At 54.4% G+C, this 24,382-nt stretch overlaps 1 protein-coding gene across 12 annotated transcripts in view; it reads left to right on the top strand.

The window, feature by feature from the left end:
- The window catches only part of ATP6V1C2 (ATPase H+ transporting V1 subunit C2), a 99,557-nt gene that overhangs the window by 72,036 nt on the left and 3,139 nt on the right, over positions 1 to 24,382 (top strand). For 4 of the 12 annotated variants that reach the window (XM_074012364.1, XM_045369791.3, XM_005576560.5 and 1 more), the window contains 8 exons: positions 4,732 to 4,826; positions 9,159 to 9,250; positions 12,291 to 12,389; positions 13,024 to 13,092; positions 16,039 to 16,131; positions 16,229 to 16,322; positions 18,841 to 18,978; positions 19,826 to 19,923. In XM_074012364.1, coding sequence (XP_073868465.1) covers positions 4,732 to 4,826; positions 9,159 to 9,250; positions 12,291 to 12,389; positions 13,024 to 13,092; positions 16,039 to 16,131; positions 16,229 to 16,322; positions 18,841 to 18,978; positions 19,826 to 19,923 — 778 coding nt within the window. Of the gene's footprint in view, positions 1 to 4,731; positions 4,827 to 9,158; positions 9,251 to 12,290; positions 12,390 to 13,023; positions 13,093 to 16,038; positions 16,132 to 16,228; positions 16,323 to 18,840; positions 18,979 to 19,825; positions 19,924 to 21,084; positions 21,992 to 24,382 lie in introns of those variants that run through there. The other 8 variants (XM_074012366.1, XM_074012365.1, XM_005576562.5 and 5 more) reach the window with 4 other exon arrangements.

Here is a 24,382-nt window from a genome sequence, read left to right as displayed (position 1 = left end):
GCAGGGAAGGACACAGACAGCTTTGACTGCAGCCAGGGCTGGCAAACATACCTTGCCTGGCCTGGGCCCCGGAATGTCCACAGAAGACAGAAACCCTCGAGGCTTGTCTGGCTTGCTGGGCGATGGGCCACAGCCTGGTTGGTCACCATCCCTCATGCTGCTGCCTGCCGGGCAGGCCTTGGTTTGGTTCTCGGACAAGACCGTCATGGCTCGAGAGTTGCCAGCCTGTGCAGAGCGTGTTTTGATGAGGGGTGAGCCTGCCTCGGTCATGGTCTGACCTCATGGGCCCTCAGCCCAGGTCCGCGTTACCCCCTCTGAGGCCCAGGCTTTAGTGACTACAGCCCAGGCAGGGGAGGCAAGCCCTGTGTGTTCCAAGCTGCCGCGGGCAAGCTGTGGTACTGTGAGTAGAGAAGGCCAGAGGGGCTGGGCACAGTGGCTCACACCTGTAATCCCAGCACTAAATGCGTGTCTCAGCCTCATTCTGACGAGAAGTCTAAATCTGTCAACTAGAGACATTTAATCAAAGGAGACTCCTCTATTATCTCACAATAATTCTGGGTCACTTTGCTCAGAGAGGTCAAGGAGCTTATATCAGGTCACACAGCCAGTAAAAGTCAGAACTGGCATTTAAATGTTGGCCTTACTGGTTCGAAAGCCCTAGTTCCTACCACTGTTTTACTGGCTCCCAAATACCTCTCAGCAATTTTTCATTGGCTTGTGGTGAAATCAGAAAAATAAAGACAGGCATTATTTTTTCTTTTTGAAAAAAATACATAAATCTTATTTTAAAAAGCAAGATCTGGCTGGTCACGGCGGCTCATGCCTATAATCCAGCACTTTGGGAGGCCGAGGCAGGCAGTTCACCTGAGGTCAGGAGTTTGAAACCAGCCTGGCCAACGTGGTGAAACCCTGCCTCTACTAAAAATACAAAAATTGGCCGGGTGTGATGGTGTGTGCCTGTAATCCCAGCTACTTGGGAGGCCAAGGCAGGGGAATTGCTTGAACCCTGGAGGCAGAGGTTGCAGTGAGTCGAGATGGTGCCACTGCATTCCAGCCTGGGCGACAGAACGAGATCCATTTCAAAAAAAATACATAAAGACCAGAGGGATGGCAAAGGGCCATCCTCAGACAACATTCTTTCCAAAGGCAAGGTGCATGGACAGGGAAGGGCTTGGATGCCTGACCTGGGGCAAGGCTCAGTGTACACGGCTGGAGCTGGTGTTCAAGACATGTGAGAGATGAGGAGGAAGTCACAGTCACACACCCAGAAGCTTCTGGAGGCCCCTGCAGGGAGACATCATCTCAGACTTCCCTGGCATCTGTCAGTACCAAGCACATGCTGGGCACGCGGTGGCGATGCACGGCCTTCACCTTCTGGAAGCCACAGCCTTGCTGGGGACAGACTTTTAGTGCCACATGCGCCGTGATGGAAACAAAGACCAAGCTGCAAGAAGCGGGTTCAGTCTTGGAGGAGTTATAGGGCAGGGATGCTTCAGATGGAAAGGGAGACCTCAGCCCTTTGGTCTGAATGCCATGAAGGCCTTGGATTTGGTGCAAATGGCCAGAGACACAAGCTTGATCTGAAATGTATCTCTTCCAAGCCACGTAGACAGTGCAAGCTGATACCACAGTCATGGTTGCCAGGAGGAGTCTGTTAGTATTTTGAGCATGTTTATGGAGCACTTGCTCTGTGCAGGGCACTGTGACAGGCTCTGGGAACACACAGACCAGTGAGTCACAGTCACTGTCCTTGAGGAACCTGAGACAGCACAAGGAGTGGAGTTCAGGCCAGCAGGAGCAGGGACAGTTGGGCCACCCCTGGAAGGAGCTGGTCTTTCCCTGTCCTACATGTTGAAGGACAGAGGCAGCCATGAGAGGAGAGTGGGGAGTTGTGGGGACTTGCCTGGGGTGTCAGAGGGGATGAGGTAGGAGGTGGAGGGAAGAGATGGATGGGATGGCACACACTGCCTTGCCATCTCCCATCCTGGGCTGCCGCTTGGTGCCTTGAGACTGGTTCCTGGCTTGTGGGATGGCTCTGGGCCCATGGTGGGAGGTGAACTTGTCTGTGCTTGTGCAGTGGGGTCCTGGAGGTGAGTTTCGCTGCTGTTCCTGCCGCAGGAGGAGTCCTCCCAATCCTCCTGGTTACCCTCTGACCGCTCCCTGCTCTCACTTCCTCCCCAGCCTGCACCCTTGCTACAAGGTCATTCCCACTGTGTGTGGCAATACCAAAACCTGTATTAATACCCAAACTAATACCAATGTCTGAGTCAGCCTGGACTGCTGTCACAAAATACCACTGACTTGGCAGCTTAAACCACAGACTAAGATCAGACAGCCTGGTTTCTCCTGAGGGCTCTCTGCCTGGCTTGTAGATGGCCACCTTCTTGCTGTGTCGTCCCATGGCCTTTCCTTGGTGCCTGCATGAGGAGAGAGAGAGCACGGATCCAGCTCTCTGCTGTCCCTTCTTATATGGCCTCGAATTCCATTGGATCAGGGCCCCACCCTTACTGCCTCAGAGGTACTCTTGTCAACAGGCCAGGACTCGCCATGTTAACTCCAACACCAGCGTCCTAAGTCTGTAAAACAAATTCTCCCAAGGACCTCCTTCGAGTCCCGGTGGTCTAGAAGCTGTCTGAGTGTGGTTCCTGGGCAGGTTCCACCTGCTGCATGGCTGTGTCCACTTAGTGGATGTGGCAGGGAAGGGAGCCGTGGCCCTGCCATGGGCCAAGCAGGGCGTTAGGTGCTTCACGCATTGTCTCCCTTTATCCTGGAGTTTCCATAGCTTGCTCTGTGCCAGTTTCCTCCTCTGTAAAATCAAGATCATCATAGGGTTTTAATAGGGTTGAAGAATAAATTAAATGGAATAATTCATGTGTCTTGGCCCAAGGTCAGCAGCAGTAAGTGCCAGCTGCTTTAATGGTCATTGTCACCATCGTCGTCCTGTTATCTTCAGACCTTTCCTATATCTCACACGCTGGCATTTCTTCCCCAGCCCGGTTTCCTCCTCCGTGTCCCATTTCATTCCCATCTGCTTCTTGGGGACCTATCCACCCACATGTCAAACTCAAGCTTGTCCCAGGCGGAACTTGCCTCCTCTCCTCCGTCCCCATCCCTCCCACCTCCATGGCTGCCCAGCTTAGTGTACTTCTCTCCCTCCACCCAGCCACCCAATGGGAAAGCTGGTGTCACCAGGCCTGCGTCATTGCCTTGCACCCTGTCCAGTCAGTCCTCCCCTGTCCTCCTCTCCCCTCCCAGGGCTCCTCCCACTCCTCTTGGCACCACCCTCTCCCTCCCACGTTCCTGCTGGCTTCTCGCCTGGAGCCTCCTCCACGCCAGCCTCAGAGGACTCCCCCAGAGTGTGTGAGTGTCCCTAGCCTGCTCCCCTTGGTCGGCTGGAGTCTTATTTGGTGACCCCACTGGCCACCACTGTCGGGGTTGGAGGAATCTCAGTCCAATTCCCGTGCTAGGGGCTGAGTGGGTGGGATCTAGTGTTGTTTTTGGCACTCGGTGAAGTGCAGACATGACCCTTGGTGACCGATCCTACCCCTTTCTGTTCAGTGCCCGTCCACACTCCCTCTTCTCTGACTCACAGTGCCCTGAGCACATAACGCTGCCAGCCCTCCTTGCCTGACACCCAACGCCCTCCATCACCGGCCACGTGGCCGCCTCCTCTTCCCCTTAGCCTCCGCGTGAATACCATGTCTGTGTCCCAGTAGAGGGTCTCCATCCTCCCTAGCGGGAGCCGGCGCCAGCTCTTCGTCCTCCCTTAGCACTCCAGGAGGTCATCGCCGGGCCCGCAGCTCTCTGTGGAGTGTCTGCCTAGGGGTCTCCCTGTGGACCTTGGGCAGGGCGTGGTGTCTAGTGTGTGTCCCCAGCAGGGTGATGGGTGTGGAGTGAGCGTCACAGTCCCCTTTCATGCACCAGGATAGACTGGGAAGTGCCGGTGCACAGGGAGCCTGGTCTGGGACATCGGCCATAGGAAGGGCCCTCTGCCAGGGGCGCAGGAATTCCAGGGGCCACTGTGGCACTGCAGCTTCCGGGGAATTTCCCGCTCTCCCATAGACCGGCGTATTAAAAGAGGTCAGGTCCTGGGGCGGCTGGCCCAGGTAGCTCTCTTTAAGCGTGTGGCGAACTAATCTGAAGAGAGCAGGCAAGGTGCCACTCCGCTGTGTCTCAGGTAGGGAAATGGATTCTCTCCTAGCCTAAGGGTTGAGTCAGCTGACTTCAATTCCGGGGCTCGCTCCACCCCACACCTGGTTAGAATGAGCCAGAGACATTCTGAAGGCAGTGGGTTTGGTGGAATGAAAAGAAAAAAAGGAAATATGTGAAAACACTGGTGTGGTCTGTTCACCAGAGACTTTTCTCTAAATAGCATATACTGAAAAATGCACCTCCCTGCCGTTTAATATAAACCACAGTCACAAAGTCCAGTATTTTGCTAATGTGGAAAATGCCTTCTTTGAAATGGAAAGTGAAGGTTGAAACTGTCTAGTGCTTGGGCTGACAGCTCCCACGGGCTCACAGCTCCCACGGGCTCACAGCTCCCACGGGCTCACAGCTCCCTGCTCCCACAGGGAACGTTTGCTTTGCCAGAGCCCTGTGCCTGCCCACCAGCGTTGCCCGTGATGGCTGCCTTCATGTCCACGGTGATGCTTGACTTGGGATTCCGAAGTCTCGCTCGTGGACGCAGAGCGCAGGCTCATGTGTTGAAATGTGTTTGTATTCTTCCAGTTGACTTAACATCCTTTGTGACCCACTTTGAATGGGACATGGCCAAATACCCTGCCAAGCAGCCGCTCGTGAGCGTGGTGGACACAATAGCCAAGGTGAGAAAAGGGACTGCTCTGGGGGACAGCTGACTGGTGGGTCAGGCGGGCAAGAGCCTGGGGTCTGAGCCTGGGTAGGGCTCCCCTGTCAACAGCCTCAGCCTGCCCTGACTGGGCCTCTGGGTTTCTGAGGTGTGGCCCCCTTCCATGCACTGGGCAGGTTTGGGGTTTTAGGGCAGCCCTGGACAGAGAAAGAGTCAGTCCCCTGGCCTCCCCTCGAGGGCCCAGCACCCATTCACTTGCTGCTCCACTTCTTTTTTCAAAAGTTACTGATGGTGGCCAGGCACGGTGGCTCACGCCTGTAATCCCAGCACTTTGGGAAGCCAAGGTGGGTGGATCACAAGGTCAGGAGTTCGAGACCAGTCTGTCCAATATGGTGAAACCCTGTCTCTACTAAAAAATACAAAACTTAGCTGGGCGTGGTGGCACACACCTGTAGTCCCAGCTAGTCGGGAGGCTGAGGCAGGAGAATCGCTTGAATCCGGGAGGTGGAGGTTACACTGCTCTCCAGCTTGGGCAACAGAATGAGATTCCATCCCCCCACCAAAAAAAAAAGTTACTAATGGTGAAGGCAGCTCCCCCATCATCTACTCCTACGAACCTGACACCTCTAGCCCCCAGGGGATTGTTCACCTGCAAAACTATTTGCTTTAAGTGGAGAGTTTGGCTTGGGAGCCCTAACCTCTTGAGATACTGCACCAGCTCTTCGCTCTCCACTTGTGACAATGGAGAGGCAGTAAGTGTCCCAACAGTCCTCTGTCCTGTTCAGCAATAGCCTCCACTCCACTTGATAAAATGAACACCCTGTGACTCGAGTCCCAGGGGATGCTGTGGGCGCCTGGAGCTGGGTGACTTCTCTGTATCATCACTGAGGGCGAGAGTGATGAGGACCATGAGACTGAGGCTGATGGTTTCTGAGGCCTGGCTCTCCCTTCTGCCACAAAACACTGAGCCCCTAATGTGTCCCGTCTCCTGCTGGCCCCCATGGCTGTGGGAGAGTCTCAGCCTGGGCCAGGAACAAAGGCGCCCGGTTCTCTACTGTGACTGTGGCCAAGGGTCAGGGTGGAGCTGGGCCTCTGACCTGTCCTCTGGCAACTCCTGCAGGTCTCCTGGAAAGTAGGGTGGGGCCAGAAAGCTCGGGAATCTGGGTGGGGCACCTCGGGGGCTGCTAACATCAAAGGGGCCCAGGCCCCTGCTGGAACGATCAGGCAGTGATTCTGGAAGGCCCTTCAAGGAGGGGCTGCCCAGAGCACCTGTGCCAGGTGTTCCCTTCAGAGGGCGCCGTGCATGTCCACCAAGGAACTGGAAGCACACGGTGGCTGGTGGGGCTGGCCCTTCTCTGCCTCACCATGGGCCAGTTTGGGATTCTCTGAGTCCCAGGGATGCCAGACTCAGTGTGGAGGGCCCCTGGAGCACATGGAGGGGGCAGAGGGGCTGTAGGGAGACCTGGCTTCTCCCATCCAGAGCACCCTAAGAGTGCCTTTGGCAGGAAGGAAGGAGGGCACTGGTTTGGTGGCATTCCAGATGTGCCCGAGACTGTGCTGGGCTCTCTTACTATCCACCTCATGCCATGGGGTGGACATCGCTTTCCTCTGAGTGCAGAAGAGGAAGCTGAGGTGTTGAGTGCGGGATCCAGGGCCTGCCACAGTTGGAGTATTATGCCGGGATGGGGATGCAGGTCTTGGGGACCAGAGCCTGCGGGTTGACTGTGTGCATGGTACCACTTCCCAAGGAAGCCCTGGACTGGCCCCAGCGCAGGGAAGCAGCTCCTGGCGGGAGCAGGGGCAGAGGCTCCGGGGTGTTGGCTCTTTCGGTCCTTCCTACACCAGGAACACAGGCTGCCTCAGTCCTTCCTACACCAGGAACACAGTGTGACACCCCCCGCCTCAGCCTCGTTCTGCCAACGAGAGGTCTCAATCTGTCAACTAGAGACATTTAGTCAAAGGAGATTCCTCTATTATCTCACAGTAATTCTGGGTCACTTTGCTCAGAGAGGTCAAGGAGCTTATATCAGGTCACACAGCCAGTAAAAGTCAGAACTGGCATTTAAATGTGGGCCTCACTGGTTCCAAAACTCTAGTTCCCACCATTGTTTTACTTGCTCCCAAATACCTCTCAGCAATTTTTCATTGGCTTGTGATGAAATCAGAAAAATAAAGACAAGCAGTATTTTTTTTTTTTTTCTTTTTTTCCCCAAAAAATATACAAATCTTATTTTAAAAAGCAAGATCTGTGGGTTGTACCCATGTCAGTTTCCTGGTTATGATACAGAACTATGATGGTGTGGTGCAGAATAGTATAGTATAGTATAGTTGTATAGGACAGTACAGTATAGTAATAGAGCTGTATAGTGCAGAATAGTAATCATATAGTTATATAGTTGCATAATGTTGTATACTATACAGTTGCACAGTATACTTCTATAGTGCAGAAGAGTTTAATATAGTTGTATAGTCGTACAATATAGTTGCACAGTACAGTATAGTATGCAGTTGTATAGTGCCGAATAGTATAGTTGTATGGTGAGGTGTGGGAAATCACTGTGGAAACTGCATGGAGAGTACTTAGGATCTCTATGTACTATTTTTGCAACATCCTGTGAATCTATAATCATTTCAAACTTGAAAGTTTTAAAAAATTATTATAAAAAGATGAATTTTATTAAAAAACAAACATGGCAAAATGTAAAGAGAAAAACATTTAGTTTTTATCTTTAAAATCATCACTTTAAATCTTTTTCTTTAATTATCATTTTTATCATTTTATTATTATTATTTTTTTGAGACAGAGTCTCACTGTGTTGCCCAGGCTGGAGTGCAGTGGTGAGATCTCGGCTCACTGCAGCCTCCACCTCCCAGGTTCAAGCAATTCTCCTGCCTCAGCCTCCTGAGTAGGTAGGATTATAGGCACACGTCGCCATGCCCAGCTAACTTTTTGGTATTTTGAGTAGAGACAGGGTTTCACCATGTTGCCCAGGCTGGTCTCAAACTCCTGAGCTCAGGCAATCTGCCCACCTCGGCCTCCCAAAGTGCTAGGATTTCAGGCATAAGCCACTGTGCCTGGCCCATTTTATTATATATATTTTTTGAGACAAAGTCTCACTCTGTCACCCAAGCTGGAGTACAGTGGCGCGATCTCAGCTCACTGCAACTTCCGCCTCCCAGGTTCAAGCAATTCTCCTGCCTGAGCCTCCTGAGTAGCTGGGATTACAGGCGTCCAACATCATGCCCAGCCAATTTTTGTATTTTTAGTAGAGACAGGGTTTTACCATGTTGGCCAGGCTGGTCTCAAACTCCTTACCTCAGGTGATCCTCTCACCTTGGCCTCTCAAATTGCTGGGATTATAGGCATGAGCTACCTTGCCCAGCCTACCATTTGAATATAATCATTTAATTTAATCATTTTTATCATTTTAATTATATTTAATTATTTTATCTTTAAAATTATTTTATGATTTTATCTTTAAAATAATAAAATCATTCGAGCTGTGATCATCACCCCCATTCCCTTTATTCTCCCAAAAGGTAACCAATGTTTAAAAGTTTACAATGGATTCATCCATGTATAAAAATGTATATATTTAGACTAAAGCTGTTGGCATTCTGTGGAGCACCCATTTTCTTCATCTATTGACTCTTGAGATTCTCCCGTCAGCAGCCGTGTGCTGGCCTGTAGCATTTGTTGATAGCCGTGGTGTAAATGCTCCTGCCATGGCCGGTTGCCTAAGCTGGTGGGGTGTTACTGCATGAGGCTGCGAGGAGGGAATGGGAAGGAGCCTGGCACAGTTGGCTCTCAGCACTGGCATTATCCGCCCTCTGGAACAAATGGGGAACCTGAGCCAGTCGGCCAGAAAGCAGGAGGGCGTGGCTTGAGCCTGGGCCTGTCTTGTTTCTGTCCACTGCACTTCCTTGCCCCTGCCAACACATGCGAGGGATATTGGCACAGCCAAGCCAGGAGACGGGGCATTTGTGAGGGCCAGGCAATGTCGGGTCCTCCTGGAAGCAACGATTGGGGGTCAGCCTGAGCTGCCCTCCAGCAGAGCCTGAGAGGGTAGGTGTGGGTGTGGGATGTCCCGACTGTTCAGGATGGGCTTGAAATCAGGAAAGGTTGGGCTCATTGAGTCATCCTAGAAAAGCCATCATGGCTTGGCGCCTGGGTGCCACACAGGGGCTCCTTGGAAGGGCCAAATGCTGGTAAACGGAAGCCATCCTGGCAAATGGCCAGGGCAGTTCTTTTTCTTGAACGCACCATGAGCTTTTGTGGCCATTTCAAAGTGTTCAGCCAACTCCTTCAGTGCCCAAGGTCACCAGGAGCTTTTGCTTTCCCAAACAGCAACTGGCGCAGATCGAGATGGACCTGAAGTCCCGAACAGCCGCTTACAACACTCTGAAGACAAACCTGGAGAACCTGGAAAAGAAATCCATGTGTGTATTCACCAGCCTCCACATCTGGCGAGGGCGAGTCCTGGCGGGGGCGTAGCGTTTGCCTGTCCTGCCACTGGGCCACCTGGGAGTCTGTGCCCGTGCATGACAGTGAGACAGACAGACAGGTGGAGGCACTCTCACCTCTCCAAGAGCCGCGTGCTGGGAGAGGAGGAAAGGGCCAGGCGAGGGTGATCACGCCCTGTGCATATGCCCAGGGAAGAGGATGCGGCCGTGCTGCTCCTCACCACTCGCTTCCGTCTCCCAGCTTCTCCAGGGCGCCTGGGTGCTGCACCCAGTCCTCCTCTGTGGAGGCTGCACAGAGGGCCCCCGGGGCTGACAGGAGGCCAGGATATCAGAGCACAGCCAGTTGCAAAGCGCAGCAGGGTAGTAGGCTCTGTGGACAAGAGCAGAGCAGCCTCAGGGACTCAGGTGCCTTCTCCATCCACCTGAAGAACCACTGTGTGGGAGAGGGAGCAGGCTCCGCTGGCAGAACAGTCACCACGATGGTAGAGATGCCAGAGAAAAGTGTTAACTCAGCAACGCAGTGGCAGGGACTGTCTTGTGAGGTAGTGAGTGTCCTGTTGTTGGAGGTGTGTAAGAGAAGCCATGTAGCCAGACATGGTGGCTCACGCCTGTAATCCCAACACTTTAGGAGGCTGAGGCGGGTGGATCACGTGAGGCTAAGAGTTTGACCTGGCCAACATGGTGAAACCCCGTCTCTACTAAAAATACAAAAATTAGCTGGGCATGGTGGTGTGCACCTGTAATTCCAGCTACTTGGGAGGCTGAGGCACGAGGATCACTTGAACCTGGGAGACAGAGGTTGCAGTGAGCTGAGATCACCACTGCACTCCAGCCTGGGCATAGAGTGAGACTCTGTCTCAAAAAAAAAAAAAAAAAAGAGAGAGAAGCCAGGTGAGCTCCTGCTGGGGAGGCTGCTCCTGAACAGGGTGAGGTGGGGTTGGCTGGCATGGAGGAGCAGCCCAGTCCCCCCAGACTCTGGATCTGATGCTGTTGGTTGTTCTCCGAGAATCCTGGTCAGTTGTAGAGTTTTCAATATGATACCTACACTTGGCCCCTAACTCCAGAAAAGGGAAGTGACACAGGGAGCCCCGAACCAACTGCCCTCCCCCTGATTGGCCCACTACTGTAAGCAGACAGAATGTTACCTGGGAGGTACCCCCACTTCTGCAGTCCACTTCTGAGGGTCACTGGGCCAGCTGTCTTCTTGTGAAAAAAGCAAATGGTACATTAGTGGAAAGAAAATTAAAAACCATAGATGGTTTTTAGGCCAGGCACAGTGGCTCATGCCTGTAGTCCCAGCACTTTGGGAGGCTGAGGCAGGTAGATCACCTGAGGCCAGGAGTTTGAGACCAGCCTGACCAACATGGAGGAACCTCGTCTCTACTAAAAATACAAAATTAGCTGGGCGTAGTGGTGCGCACCTGTAATCCCAGCTACTCAGGAGGCTGAGGCAGGAGAATTGCTTGAACCTGGGAGGAGGAGGTTGCAGTGAGCCGAGATCACGCCACTGCACTCCAGCCTGGGCAACAAGAGTGAAACTCTGTCTAAGAAAAAAAAAAAAAAAAGCCCACTTCAACTGGAGACCCTTGCTGTTGGATGCCTGGCTTCGTGTCAAAAGTAAGTGGGCATGAGCTCTGGAGTATGGGACAGAGGCCAGGCGCCAGCACAGAGAGCCCTAAGTGGGGATGGGTCATCCATCCATTCTAGCTTGGAGCCCGCATACCATGGGGCCATCCACTCACACAGCATCACACTGTGATGGATTTCCTCAGGACTGGTTGGGACTTGAGCAAACACCTGGTCCAGCCTCTTCACTCAACTGGTGAGGTTCCATCATTCATTGATCATTCATTGATTTGCAGTGACTTTAATTGATTTACTGAGCACATACAGCAAGTATAAGAGGGCGGCGTACGAAGAGGGATGAACGTTTCTAACTCCCTCCTCTGCGCTCTCTTTTCTTCTTTTGTTGTACATGTACCAAGTATGCACTGTGCCCTCAGGCCTGACGCTAAACCTTAAGATATAAAGCAGAATACAATACAATTTTTGCACTTGCAGAGCTCGTAGTTATTCATTCGACAAACATGTGTGGAAAGCTGGCTTCGTGTTGGGGGTTCAGAGGTGAGCCAGGGAGAGAGGTGGGACAGTGTAAGGGTAATGTGTTCAGTTCTAGGACAGGGAGGCTCATGCATGTGGTGCCCAGGGAGAAGGAACCTAAGGGCTTTATCCATGGCCATGCAGCTGGTCAGTGATGTTCAGGCAGGAGATGGCAAAGAAGCCACACAGGCTCCCTGAGGAGGGTGTTTCCCATTGCCTTTAAAGCTTTGGCCATGGCTGAGTGCTGGAGAGCGATTTCCCAGGAAGCACTCTGTGCCGACGTCACCGCCCCTGTGCTGGTCCCGCATACAGCCTGGGTAGTTTGATCTTGGCGCATTTGCTGATCTGACAGCCTTGATCCATGTGCCAATAATACCATACCCTCCACTCAGACCAGGTCCACTGGGCATGTAGAAAGCTATTTCAGGTGAGTGTCCCCTGGCTGCTGGGCTGGGAGGCCTGTAAAGTGACACGGAACTCTATCGAGGATGGCTCATGCAGCTCCAAGAGCTGGCCGTGGTGTTGACACTTGAGTAACGTTAGCTGCCTGCCACCCGAGGCCCCCCTCCTGTAGCAGCTGTGGCTGGCACCGCGCACCGGGGCAGTGCAGGTCACTGAGGTGTTGGATTCGGCAGCCCCTTGGGTGATGGGTGATAGTACCTGAGGCCCTGCCAGCCTCCCTGTCCCTAGAGGAGAGGAGGCAGCAGCTGTGACCCCAGCACAGAGCCTGGCCCTGCGGTTGGCGGGGAGCAATCATTGCTGAGAATTGCTGTGTTCTTCTAGGCTCCAGCATCCCTGGTGCCCACCCTGCCTTGAGAACTGCCCCTCAGCCCCAGTGCCTGGGCATGGGTTTGTGGGGTCACTGTGTCCCTTTCTGCTCACACCGTTCATACCCTTTGTTCCACCTGCCTTTTAGGGGGAACCTCTTCACCCGGACACTGAGTGATATTGTGAGCAAGGAGGACTTCGTGCTGGATTCTGAGTATCTCATCACACTTCTGGTCATCGTCCCCAAGTGAGTGCCGGGCAAGTGGGTATCTCGGCCTGTGCTGGGCGATCACGAAGGCAACTGGCCCTGCCCAGCAGAGAGGAAGGTGGGCCCGTTGGTGACTTGGGCGGAGTGGATGAAGATGCTCCCTGCCCAGCCCTAGTTCCCGGGAAACAGTCATTCCTTCACGGGGCCCTGCCTGCGGCTGTGCCAGCAGGGACAGTTGTTGGGTGATAGAGGTTGTGGCCATGACAGAAGCAGCCATTTATTGAGTGCTTGCTATATACCCAACGCGTGGTTGACATTATTTTATTTCATCCTCACCAAAGGCCTGGGAAGTCTGGTGATTCCCATTGTCCTGAGGCTGGAGAGGCTGGTTAGCTTGCCCAAGGCCACAAGGGGCCCAGATTAGATGGTTGTTAGTGAGCCCCAAGTGCATCCATAGCTCTTCACAAAGGGACGTCTGTGGGTACCCCAGGGAGGCTGGGCAGGGGATTCCCCATGGGCACAGCCGGGCCTCAGGGGAGGTTAGGGCTTCCTCTGACCCCATCCCTGCTCACCTTCAGGCCCTCAGGAAAAGGGGTGTGCAGCTTCCTAAGCACTCAGGACACCCAAGAGCCTTTTCTGCAAAAAATTACAGAATGATTCTGTATTCTTGCAGATCAAACTATTCACAATGGCAAAAAACCTACGAATCTCTCTCAGATATGGTGGTCCCTCGATCAACCAAGTAAGTGAGACCCCAGCTTGCTCCCAGGGCCCCTGGGGTGCATGTGTGGGTACTTCAGGGCACCCAACCACCAAACATGCCCTGAGGGTGTAAGGCCCCCCCGGCCCTCCACACCTGGGCCCTCTCCTGTCCCTTGGCCTGGAATTCTGTCAGCGTCGCACACCTTGTCACATGCCAGAGTGCCTTCCTCTTTCAAAACTTCACTTCCCTGCCCCTGCCCTGGGAAGGCTGCCCTGGCCCCACCTGGCTGAGCAGCCTCTCCATGCCATTGCCTCTGCTGCATTCTGGCTCTGCATTCTCGGCTCAGCATCAATTCTTCCCTGCCAGAGGGGGAAGCCAGCCCTGGCCTGAGCAGCTGCCCAGTGAACGGCCACAGTGGGAGCCGGGAGGGAAAGCAGCCTTGGCATGTGGCCTGCGGGGGCCAGAGCAGGAGTGGCCAGTGGACCCTGGCAGAGTGACAGGCGGAGGGCAGGTTACAAACTGTGTCCATCATGGGACACTGCGTGGCGGGGGAACCAAGGATGCCGGCCCCGTGTGTCAGGAGGGAAGAAGGGGAAAGGCTGCTGCAGAGAAGCAGAGGGTGTGAAATGGGTGTGAAATGGATGTGAAATGGGTGTGAAATGGATGTGAAATGGATGTGAAATGGGTGTGAAATGGATGTGAAATGGATGTGAAATGGGTGTGAAATGGGTCTGAAATGGGTGTGAAATGGATGTGAAATGGGTGTGAAATGGATGTGAAATGGATGTGAAATGGGTCTGAAATGGGTGTGAAATGGATGTGAAATGGATGTGAAATGGGTGTGAAATGGATGTGAAATGGGTGTGAAATGGATGTGAAATGGATGTGAAATGGGTCTGAAATGGGTGTGAAATGGATGTGAAATGGGTGTGAAATGGATGTGAAATGGATGTGAAATGGGTGTGAAATGGGTGTGAAATGGATGTGAAATGGGTGTGAAATGGGTCTGAAATGGGTGTGAAATGGATGTGAAATGGGTGTGAAATGGGTGTGAAATGGATGTGAAATGGGTGTGAAATGGGTCTGAAATGGGTGTGAAATGGATGTGAAATGGGTGTGAAATGGATGTGAAATGGATGTGAAATGGGTCTGAAATGGGTGTGAAATGGATGTGAAATGGATGTGAAATGGGTCTGAAATGGGTGTGAAATGGGTGTGAAATGGGTGTGAAATGGATGTGAAATGGGTGTGAAATGGATGTGAAATGGGTCTGAAATGGGTGTGAAATGGGTCTGAAATGGGTCTGAAATGGGTGTGAAATGGGTGTGAAATGGGTGTGAAATGGATGTGAAATGGGTGTGAAATGGATGTGAAATGGGTGTGAAATTGATGTGAAATGGATGTGAAATGGGTGTGACTCGGGCACACACAGGTGCACAGGGAATTGTGGGGATGGGTCACGGGGAGGAAGGCCACACTCAGGATGGTGGTGGCCCAGGATGGAGTGAGTGGCACATATGGGGTAGGAGCACGTGGGCTTTCACCGGCTGGAGCTTTGGTTTTGGGTGGCTGATCCAAAGCTGCGCGTTTTCCTTTTTTTTTGAGACGGAGGCTCACTCTGTTGCCCAGGCTGGAGTGTAGTGGCACGAGCTCAGCTCACTGCAACCTCCGGCCTCCCGGGTTTAAGCAACTCTCCTACCTCAGCCTCTCAAGTAACTGGGATTATAGACGTGCACCAACACAGCCAGCTAATTTTTATATTTTTGGTAGAGGTGGGCTTTCACCATGTTGGTCAGGCTGGTCTCGAACTCCTGACCTCAGGTGATCCGCCTGCCTCAGCCTCCCAAAGTGCTGGGATTACAGGTGTGAGCCACCATGCCCAGCATGGTACTCATTTTCCTCTATGCCTTTTTGTATGGCTGAGATGGTTTGTAATTTGAAGAGGTTTTAGAATGCTCGTCAGGCAGCCAGCCTATTCATCTGACTCCTCACATACAGAGCTCCTGGTGCGAGGCCTTTGCCCTGGGGCCCCTGCTGGGGGAAGGGGCTCTCCCAGGGCCAGGAGATGGCAATCATCGGGATCTAAATTGAAAGGTGCAAGGAACAGGACAATCACAGCCCGAGGTTACAGGGGAGGCAGGGAAGAGGAGTAAGGCTCTGGAGCAGAGGAGCTGGCCCTGGAAGCTGGTGTGCTGGCAGGAGCATTCACTGCTCTTAAATACCAAGCACCGGGGATCCGTGCCAGGATCGGCTGCCTTGGTAGGTGGCCTGGCCTCCCAGACCAGAGCCTCAGGCCCTTCATTGTCACCAGCCACCTGAAAGCCTGCACAGATGACTCTAGAAATACCTGGAGCCTGGGGGCAGCCCCTATGGGCAGGGGCTGTGAGAAACAGAAAGGGTGACCCTGCTAGCATGCTGTAAGATCGTGTCTGGCCCTGAGGGCTCCCACTTCCCGTCTTCTGGCCAATAGGACTCAGAGATGCTTAGACCGCTGGCCCCAAGAATTCTTGAGTTGCTGGAGACAGTGGCCCCAGTGGTCCTGGGTTGAGACGTGCTTGGGAGGCTGTGTTCCGTTAGGACTTTGTGACATTGCAAGTGAAATGGACCTTGTGAGATAGTTTCCACCACTCCGCTTCACTATCAGGCGGCACATCAGAGCCAGGGACACCCCGTGCCAGCTGAGGTGACGGCGGCCCAGGGGGGCTTGGTCTCAGGCATTTGATAAGCGGGCGCTGAAGCCCAGGCCCCTGCACTGCCTGAACCCCGAGCCCCGCTGAGGCCTTAGCCTGGAGGAGTGTGGAAGGGGCAGGAGGGAAGGGCAGGCAGCCAGGGGTTAGGAAATCTCAGGGAGTGTCCTTGGTTCCCCAGCCCTCGACTGCTGCCAAGGACCCCAAGTGCAGGCCACTAGGCCCCGGGGGCCTCTGAGCCCCAGTCCCACACAGGGCCTGGCAGTGAGTCCAGCCAACAGATGCTTCTCTCCAACAGACTCATTACTGAGGACAAGGAGGGGGGCCTTTTCACTGTGACTCTGTTTCGAAAAGTGATCGAAGACTTCAAAACCAAGGCCAAAGAAAACAAGTAAGTGTCCTCCGGGTTTCGTTCATCTCCTGCTGCGGGGCGTCTCTGCCCCTCTGGAAAGCTGCTGAGTGAAAGCCCATGGTTTGCTTGTTTTAAGGTTCACTGTTCGTGAATTTTACTATGATGAGAAAGAAATTAAAAGGGAAAGGGAGGAGATGGCCAGATTACTGTCCGATAAGAAGCAACAGTATGTGAGTATGTGATTGAGCAGCTCCTCCTGCCCCTACCCAGTGGCCTGGGGATAGAAGAGTCCTCCCAAGTCTCCAGCTCTCCCTCTCATTGTCCCCACCAGGCTCCTGGGCTCACACCATGGGGACCGTCTGTTCTCAGGGGACATCTGAGCAGGGTCTGGGAGGGGGGACGGTGAGCACAAGGGAGCCCAGGCAGGGGAGCTGGGGGCGGGGGAGCTGGGGGCGGGAGCCGGGGGCGGCAGCTGGGGGTCCCCCCAGCCAGCGCTTTCCACACACACTCTCACAGTCCCCAGCACCACCCTGCCAGGAAGGGGTTGCTAACTCCACAGTACGGATGAGAAACTGAGGCTCTGAGAGGCAAGCTGGCCGGATGACCCGCCAGGCCTTCCTGGAACTGAGCGAGGCACGTGGGCTCCAGGCGGGAGCATCTGTGTGCAGGATGGGCAGTGCTGGGCCTTGGAGATCGCAGCCGTGAGGTTTCCAGGGCACCACTAGCCCCTGTATTGACCTCCCCTGTGTCCTTAGCACGGAGGGGTGCTTATCTGGAGACCTCCGACCACAGCCACTCAGAAACCCTTCATGTAGGAGGACAGCTTAGCTCCCCAGGGAGCAAAACTAGATGCTCGCATTTGAACTGTGGGCAGGAGAGCTGTGGGAAGGTCACCCCGCCGCTCCGTGAAGTGGGCATCTTCCATACTCAGTCCTCCCGCCGCGGTGCTGGGCTAGGCCGGGCCACTTGGAAGGAGCCTGTCTGGGTGGAGTGTTTTTGGGCCCCTTCTTCCCCGTGCCCACCAGGGAGGGTTCTGTGGAGCACCTTCCAGTCCAGCCGCTAGTGACGGGGCGGGAGGAATGAGTAGAATATTCTTGAGGCCTTTGGGGGGAAGTCGCTGTGTGAACACAGCGCTGTGAGGACCTCCGTGGGGAGGAGTGCCATGGCCGCGGGCAGGCAGGGAGTGCTCCCGGTGTCCGTCCCTTCAAGTGTGTACTCCGGGCTCCTGGGGGCTTGGCCTCTCTGTCAACGACCTAGCGATCTTTTCGCAGGGACTGGAGATGAGCAGCCCCCCCTCACGAGCAAACCGAGTCACGGAGCCCCCATAGTGGGGTTCTCGGAGCCCTTCTGGTCTGGTCTGTTTCCCTTTAGAAAGGAAACAAGAGCTGATAATATAAACGTTTATATAGGGATTTTTCATCCTCTTTCCCCAAAACAGAAGCACAGGGCGCTCACACGTGTGTGTGTGCGTGTGTGTGTGTGTGGACATGTGTGTGCACAGCAAGTGAGACATGCCTCAGAGCCAGAGGCTGCTGGGCTCCAGCTGAGCCTGTGGGGTGGGTGTTCCCTCCTGAGGACAAGGACCCAAGCTGGAGCTGGGGACCCCTGGCCCTTTGGGTGCTCCAGTCCTCAGAGCAGGGCCCACAGACCCAGATACCAGGCAGGAGAGATTGCCCCCAGTGAAAGCTGAGCTCCAAAGCATTTCCTTCCTTAGCCTCAGCTCACCTGAAACCCTCGTTACCTGGGCACACCCCGGCTGTTCTCTTTAGCCAGGCTTTTTCCCAGCTCGATTCAGTCCTGGTCCCGACCCCCTGCACAGTATCTCTGGATGGGGCTAGACCATGGCAGCCTCCACGTTGGGAGGCCCTGCTGGGGACAGGTGGCGAAGCAGGGCCTTTGGCACCCACCTGGGCACTGACCCGGGCCTGCCAGACCCGCAGGGAACAGGGTGACACACAGGAGCCTGCCACCTGCCACATGTGGCTCAGGTTCCCAGCTGGCGTAGTTTACGCGGCATAGCCTTTGCCCACACTGCCCTGGGGACCCTGCCAGGGTCTCTGTGGGCGGGAGGTGGAGGCACTCTCAGCTTAGGTCAGCCCCACTGGCCTCCTGAGAATCTGGTCCCTCTGGCCTATCTAGAAGTGCATGACCAAACGTCTTGCATCCTTTTTGTCACTCGTCAACCAGAGGGACAGGCCAGGCCCTGGGTTTGAGTGTACTTTGAGAGCAAAGTGGGATTTCCCTGTGTTTCCCACCTGTTTGCAGAGACAGAATGGGAAAGGGTGAGTGTCCTAAATGCATGCCCAACTCATCTCCTGCACTGTGCACGCTGAGGTGCCCCCTGAATGCCAGGAAGGCATCTGTGGCTGGGCGTGGTAGAGCCACCTTGACAGAGCGCAGACAGCCGTTTCCACTTATGCCTCCCGGTGCTGTCCTGGTCGGCCTGCGATGGGGGTCCTGGCCAAGCCCAAGCAAGGGGAGGGGGCTCAGGACTGACCCCTCTGCCAGAGATTGGCTCTGTGCTTGGAATATGGAACCCAAAGGCTTAACGCTGCCCCCCCTCTGCCTTCACCACTCCGGGAGCCCGGTGAGCGCCTACCACATCTCTAGTCTAGCCAGCACGCGAGTCTCGAGGGTGGGCCTGAATTCCTGAGCTTGCTCTCACGTGCCTTTCAGGCGATGAGAATGATTTATTTGTTTGTGATGCATGTTTGCTGAAAGATTAATAAATCATTTCTGTGCCTTTAGCAAACTTCCTGTGTTGCTCTTAAAAAGGGATCATCCACCTTCCCGGACCACAAGGTTAAGGTAACCCCGCTAGGTAACCCTGATAGGCCCGCTGCGGGGCAGACCGACAGAGAGAGAGAGAGTGAGGGCGAGGGTGAGGTAAGCAACGCCCCGGGAACCCCGGGGTCCCTGGCTCGCATCTCCTCGCCAGCTCAGGCGCCTTCTGGGAAAATGAATCCTTGCATTTTTCTGTTCTCTAACATGGCTTTTGAGGTTTTAAATTTGAGGAGCCAGAATCATGCCTTCCTCCTAATCTGCAGGGCCTCTTTGGAGCTGCCCCCGCCAGGAGTGAAGGGTGCTTGTCGGCCAGGGCGCCTCTCCCCGGGCCCCTGGCTGGAGGTGGCTGGAGCTGGGATGGGCAGGGCCCTGGCTGGGGTGGTGGCCGGCAGCTCAGCTCTCCTCCCTTGGCTGCCCTTGCTGAACCCACCCCTGACCTTTGTGGGCAGTTGCAGTGTCGGGCGGGAGCTCGGAGCTCTTGCTCCCAGACTCTGAGCTCCCAGGAGGACCTGCCACACCAGTATCAGTGGCTGCTGCTGTGGCCACGTGAGGTGGGGCTGTGAGGGGAGGCGCTGCTGTGGTTGATGCCAGGACCCTGGGGGCAGAGCCTCTGAGAAGGTGGACTCCCTGGCTGTGCAGTGTCAGGCAGAAGCCCCTGGCTGCCCGCTGAAAGCCCTGAGGTCAGGGGCTGCCCAGCTCCCCGTGCTGCGGTCTGCGGTGGCCCCGTGCATGCACCGGGTGGCTGGCGCGCTGAGCTTCCCCGGCACCAGGCGCCCTGGACCTCGAGGTCCTGAGCCTGACCCAGGGCTGGTCCGACCAACTCTCTGCTTCTGGCTCCTGGGCACTTCTTCTCAGCTCAGGGCGTGCTCTGTCAAAACCCAAGTCCTTTCTTGGCTCTGTGTTGGGCGGGGTGGCCAGGAGGGGTCACCGGGCTCTTCTGTCCTTTCAGGGACCCCTGCTGCGCTGGCTCAAGGTGAACTTCAGCGAAGCCTTCATTGCCTGGATCCACGTGAAGGCCCTCAGAGTGTTTGTGGAGTCCGTGCTGAGGTGCGTGGCAGTGATGCCCCGGCTGAGGCTGTCCTGAGGATGGACAGGGTCTGCGGGAGCTATGGGGGCACCCCAGCTCCTGCCTTCTCTCCACCCTCCACCCGTCTCCTTTCTGTGACTGTGGCAGTTGGCAACATGCTCAGTTCCGAGTCAAATAATACACCCTCCCTCAGCCCTGCGTCCCCTGCTGTCTGCTCCCGCCACTCCTGCCACGCTTGGGGCAAGTGTCATCTGGGTTCTCCCCAGCGCCCTACCCGCATGCCCCTTGTGGACCTCTGGCTGGCTCCTGTTCCCACCCTCATGAAGCCTGCAGGGCCCCAGTGGCTCCCGAAAAGCGTTCTTGGGCTGCCTCCATCCTCGGCCTGGAAGCCCCACCCCTCAAGGCAGTCCAGAGAGAAAACCAAAACCACACCACCACCAACAGAGCTTATTTTGCCTTTTTTTTTTTTGAGATGGAGTTTCACTCTTGTTGCCCAGGCTAGAGTGCAATGGCACATTCCTGGCTCACTGCAACCTCCGCCTCTCGGGTTCAAGAGATTCTCCTGTCTCAGCCTCCCTAGTAGCTGGGATTACAGGAGCCCACCATCATGCCCAGCTACTTTTTTGTATTTTTAGTAGAGGCAGGGTTTTGCCATGTTGGCCAGGTTAGTCTCGAGCTCCTCCTAACCTCAGGTGATCTGCCCGCCTCAGCCTTCCAAAGTGCTGGGATTACAGGCGTGAGCCACCATGCCTGGCCTTTGCCTAATTTAAAAAAAAAAAAAAAAGATAGGCCGTTGTCATGGACCGTGAGACCAGCCTGGCCAACATGGCGAAACCCCACCTCTACTAAAAATAAAAAATTAGCTGGGAGTGGTGGCGTGGGCCTGTAGTACTGGCTACTTGGGAGGCTGAGGTGGGAGGATCACTTGAGCCCGGGAGGCGGAGATGACAGTGAGCCCAGACCGCACCGCTGCACTCCAGCCTGGGCAACAAGAGAAACTCCAGCAAAAAAAAAACAAAAATTGCTTCACTGTGAGAAATCTGGCAACTCTAGGTAAGCAGAGTGAATAAAAATCTCCTGTAATTTTAACACCAGGAGAGAACACTGCCAGCATCCCCGTGGGTGCCCCTTTAGGCGTAGGGTTTGTTGGTTTTTTATGAATAGATACATGATTCTTACAGATTTTTATGAAAGTGGAATCAGAGAGGAAACGCCTTTGAAGGCCACCTTCCTGCCCCGTGTGGCTGCGTCCCGCGTCACGGAGCGCTGTGCCCTGCCTGCTGCTCTGACTCGCAGCCTCCTGGACTCCTCCAGCCCCGGGACCCTCTGTGTGACTTGCGGACCCCTTCCCCGCCTGCATTGAAGAGCTCCTCATCCTTCCCTGCCGTCCCCCTGGCCGATGTCTCCTGCTTTCCCTCGTTTTCCTGCCCATGTTCCCTGGTCTCTAGGTCTTGCCATCCGCCTGCCGTAGGCTTTATCTGGGTATCTGTCTCATCTCCCCTCCCACACCCCTTCCTCTGCTTCCCTGTTTCTGCCAGTGGCCTCCTCATCCTTCCCCTCATCAGACCCCAAACTTCAGGGTCAGTTTGGACACCTGTGATAGGCCCGGTCCACTCTGCCTTTGTACTCTCGCTTCCACGGGTCTGGCCCCACTGGCCTGGCTGTTGCCATAAGCATCCTCTTTGTTCTTGGCCTCATATTCACCTTCCATGAGGCTGTCAGTGTGTGGTCTGCCCAGGTACAGATCTGACCCTGGTTCCTCGTTCTTCTGCCCTGCACATGCACCACACCCACACCTGCACCCATGCACACCTGTGCACGCCCATCTCAAAAGCCTATACCGACACGGATGGCAGCATTGGCTTGGAGGGTGTACCCAGCTCCTGGGAGTATTCTAGCCATCTCTACTATACACAGCCTCACATCAACCCTGCCCAGCTCAGTTGCTCTCAGTCAGTTGCTCTCAGTCCTAACACAGTGAAGCCTGTCCATGCCTTTCAGGATGCACATTTGCCCAAGAGAGAGGTCGAGACCGACCTCCTTAATATAGTACTTAGGCTCAATAAAGCGAAGTATTATCCCTAAAAACAGATGCAAAACTAATTCTCAAGAAGTCAAGTTCAGAAGCAGGTACTGTGAGAAGTTCCTGAGTCTCACTGTCCAGAGATAATTGCGGCAAATGGCTTTGGGACACTTGCGACTCCCACAAAAGGGGATTCAATGTTCTGCACCTTGCTTATTCCATTTGCTTTGTGGGATCCTCGCAGATCAATATGAGTAGAGCTACTTGATCCTTTTTAATGGCTTCATCATATTCCATTGTATGGGGGTACCATAATCTAAGAAAACAGATATTGAGCTAACCAGTTCTTCAGAGTAAGCGCAGAGGCAAGAGGGAAGAGGCAAAGCGCACACGCCCCAGCTGCTTGGGCTGCTTTGGGCTCCTGTCGGTCTGCGCCCCGTTTGGCGCTTGCTGCTATCTTCCTGTCTCAGGAGCCGCTTTCCTTCTGTCCCTGTGCTGGGCACTGAGTCTGGCTTCTCTCTGTACCTCTGCCACCCAGCACAGAGTTGGACAAAGAGTAGACATGAAATGTTTGTTGACTGAATAAAGCCAGTGTGACGCAGGCACAGTCCTTGGTTGAGGAGGTGGGGTTCATCCTCATGGATGACGAATCCCAGCTGCTTAAGTGACCCAAGACGAAAACAGGTGGGGGGTGGGGCAGCGGCGAGGCTGCTGAGCCCCGCCAGGTGGCTGGATCCTTGGGTCTGGTTGGGGGAGATGATAGGCAATCACCAGTAGCAGGTAAGTGGACGGATCATCCAGGGAGCGTAGCAGCGGGAAACAGTACCACAGGGACACCCAGCATTTAAGGAGCAAGAGGAGGTGCGAGAAGGAAAAGTGAAGGCTGTAGCTGTCCCTGGGATTTGGCTGGTAGGAGGGCATCGGTGTGAGACGCTGGCGGGCAGTGGTTAAAGGAGTGAGTGACAGGCATCAGACTTTCAGATCTGGCTCTCGGGAAGCCCGGCGGCATGAGAGCTGCGTGCAGTGGGCGTTCTTATGTTAGCCGGGTGGGGCGCTGATCAAGGGAAGCGAGAGTAGAAGGGCCGAGCCCTACAGCGGAGGGTCGAGGATGTCTTACCTACAGTCCCTCAGCATGAATGGCTCCCCACCAAGTGACTGCAGGGAACAGCAGGGGCAGGGCCTTGACCAGAGGAGGGCACAGCATGGGGCGGGGCCTTGGGGAGAATGAGGGGGATGGGCCAGTCCCTCCTGGGGTCCTTTTTTTTTGAAATGGACTCTTGCTGTCGCCCAGGCTGGAGTGCAGTGGCAGTCTTGTCTCACTGCAACCTCCGCCTCCTGGGTTCAAGCAATTCTCCTGCCTCAGCCTTCCAAGTAGCTGGGATTATAGGCATGTAATTTTTGTAATTTTAGTAGCGATGGGGTTTCACCATGTTGGCCAGGCTGGTCTTGAACTCCTGACCTCAGGTGATCCAGCCTGCCTTGGTTCCCCAAAGTGCTGGGATTACAGGTGCGCGCCACTGCGCCTGGCATGGGGTCTTGTTCTGGGCAGAATGGAGAAGGCATTATTCGCAGGATGGGTGCCACAGAGACAGGACAGGGCCGGGAAGGGTCGGAAGAGCGCAGAGGCTGAGGAAAGGTTAAGGGCTGGAGTGCATGTCCATTAAGGACCTAGGGTGCCTACCACCCACCACAGCAAGCACAACAGGCTTCTCCCTCAAGCCACGCTGCTGGGGGAGGAGTGCTTTCAGCTTTAAGGATGGGTCCTAGATGGATAAACAACCTCCAGGACAACTTGGTAATGACTATGGTGGAATTAGCCTGGTGTGGTGGTGGCGGGTGCCTGTAATCCCAGCTACTTGGGAGGCTGAGGCAGGAGAACAGGTTGAACCCGGGAAGCGGAGGTTGCAGTGAACCAAGATCGTGCCATTGCACTCCAGCCCGGGTGACAGAGCGAGACCCCGTCTCAAAAAAAAAAAAAAAAAGTAAAACCTTAGTAATATTAATAGGTCCTGCTCCCAGGACTGATGTATATGGCAGACCCCACTCTAGATAAATCAGAGCAATAGGTGGGTGAAAGGGCCTGTAAAGATGGAGTTCACATCAAGGCCTAGGGATCCCGAGGGAACACAGGTGCTAACTACTGAACATCCAGTCCTTTGCTCCCTGAGAGTATAAAAATACTTCAACAATCACAAACTGTTTGCCATTTACAGCACTTGCTGTATTTTGTGTGGGCTAAAACCACAGGAACAGCTCACCCCAACAACTGGTTTTCATGGGCTCAGGTATCCAACTAGGTACATTAAAAATGTTTTCTATCTACCCAAGAACTCAGCGAAAATAATAACCACCTTGATAAACCAGATTTTTGCCTCTCCTTTAGTGGAGAAAAATGGCCAAGGTGGGTTTTAGACAAACGCCTTGAGTCCGAATGTTCAGTCCAACTACCCGCATTC

This window comes from Macaca fascicularis, chromosome 13 (genome assembly GCF_037993035.2).
Source record: "Macaca fascicularis isolate 582-1 chromosome 13, T2T-MFA8v1.1".
NCBI lineage: Eukaryota > Metazoa > Chordata > Mammalia > Primates > Cercopithecidae > Macaca > Macaca fascicularis.
Note: the sequence above shows the minus strand (reverse complement) of the source record. Positions and strands in the feature narration are given on the sequence as shown.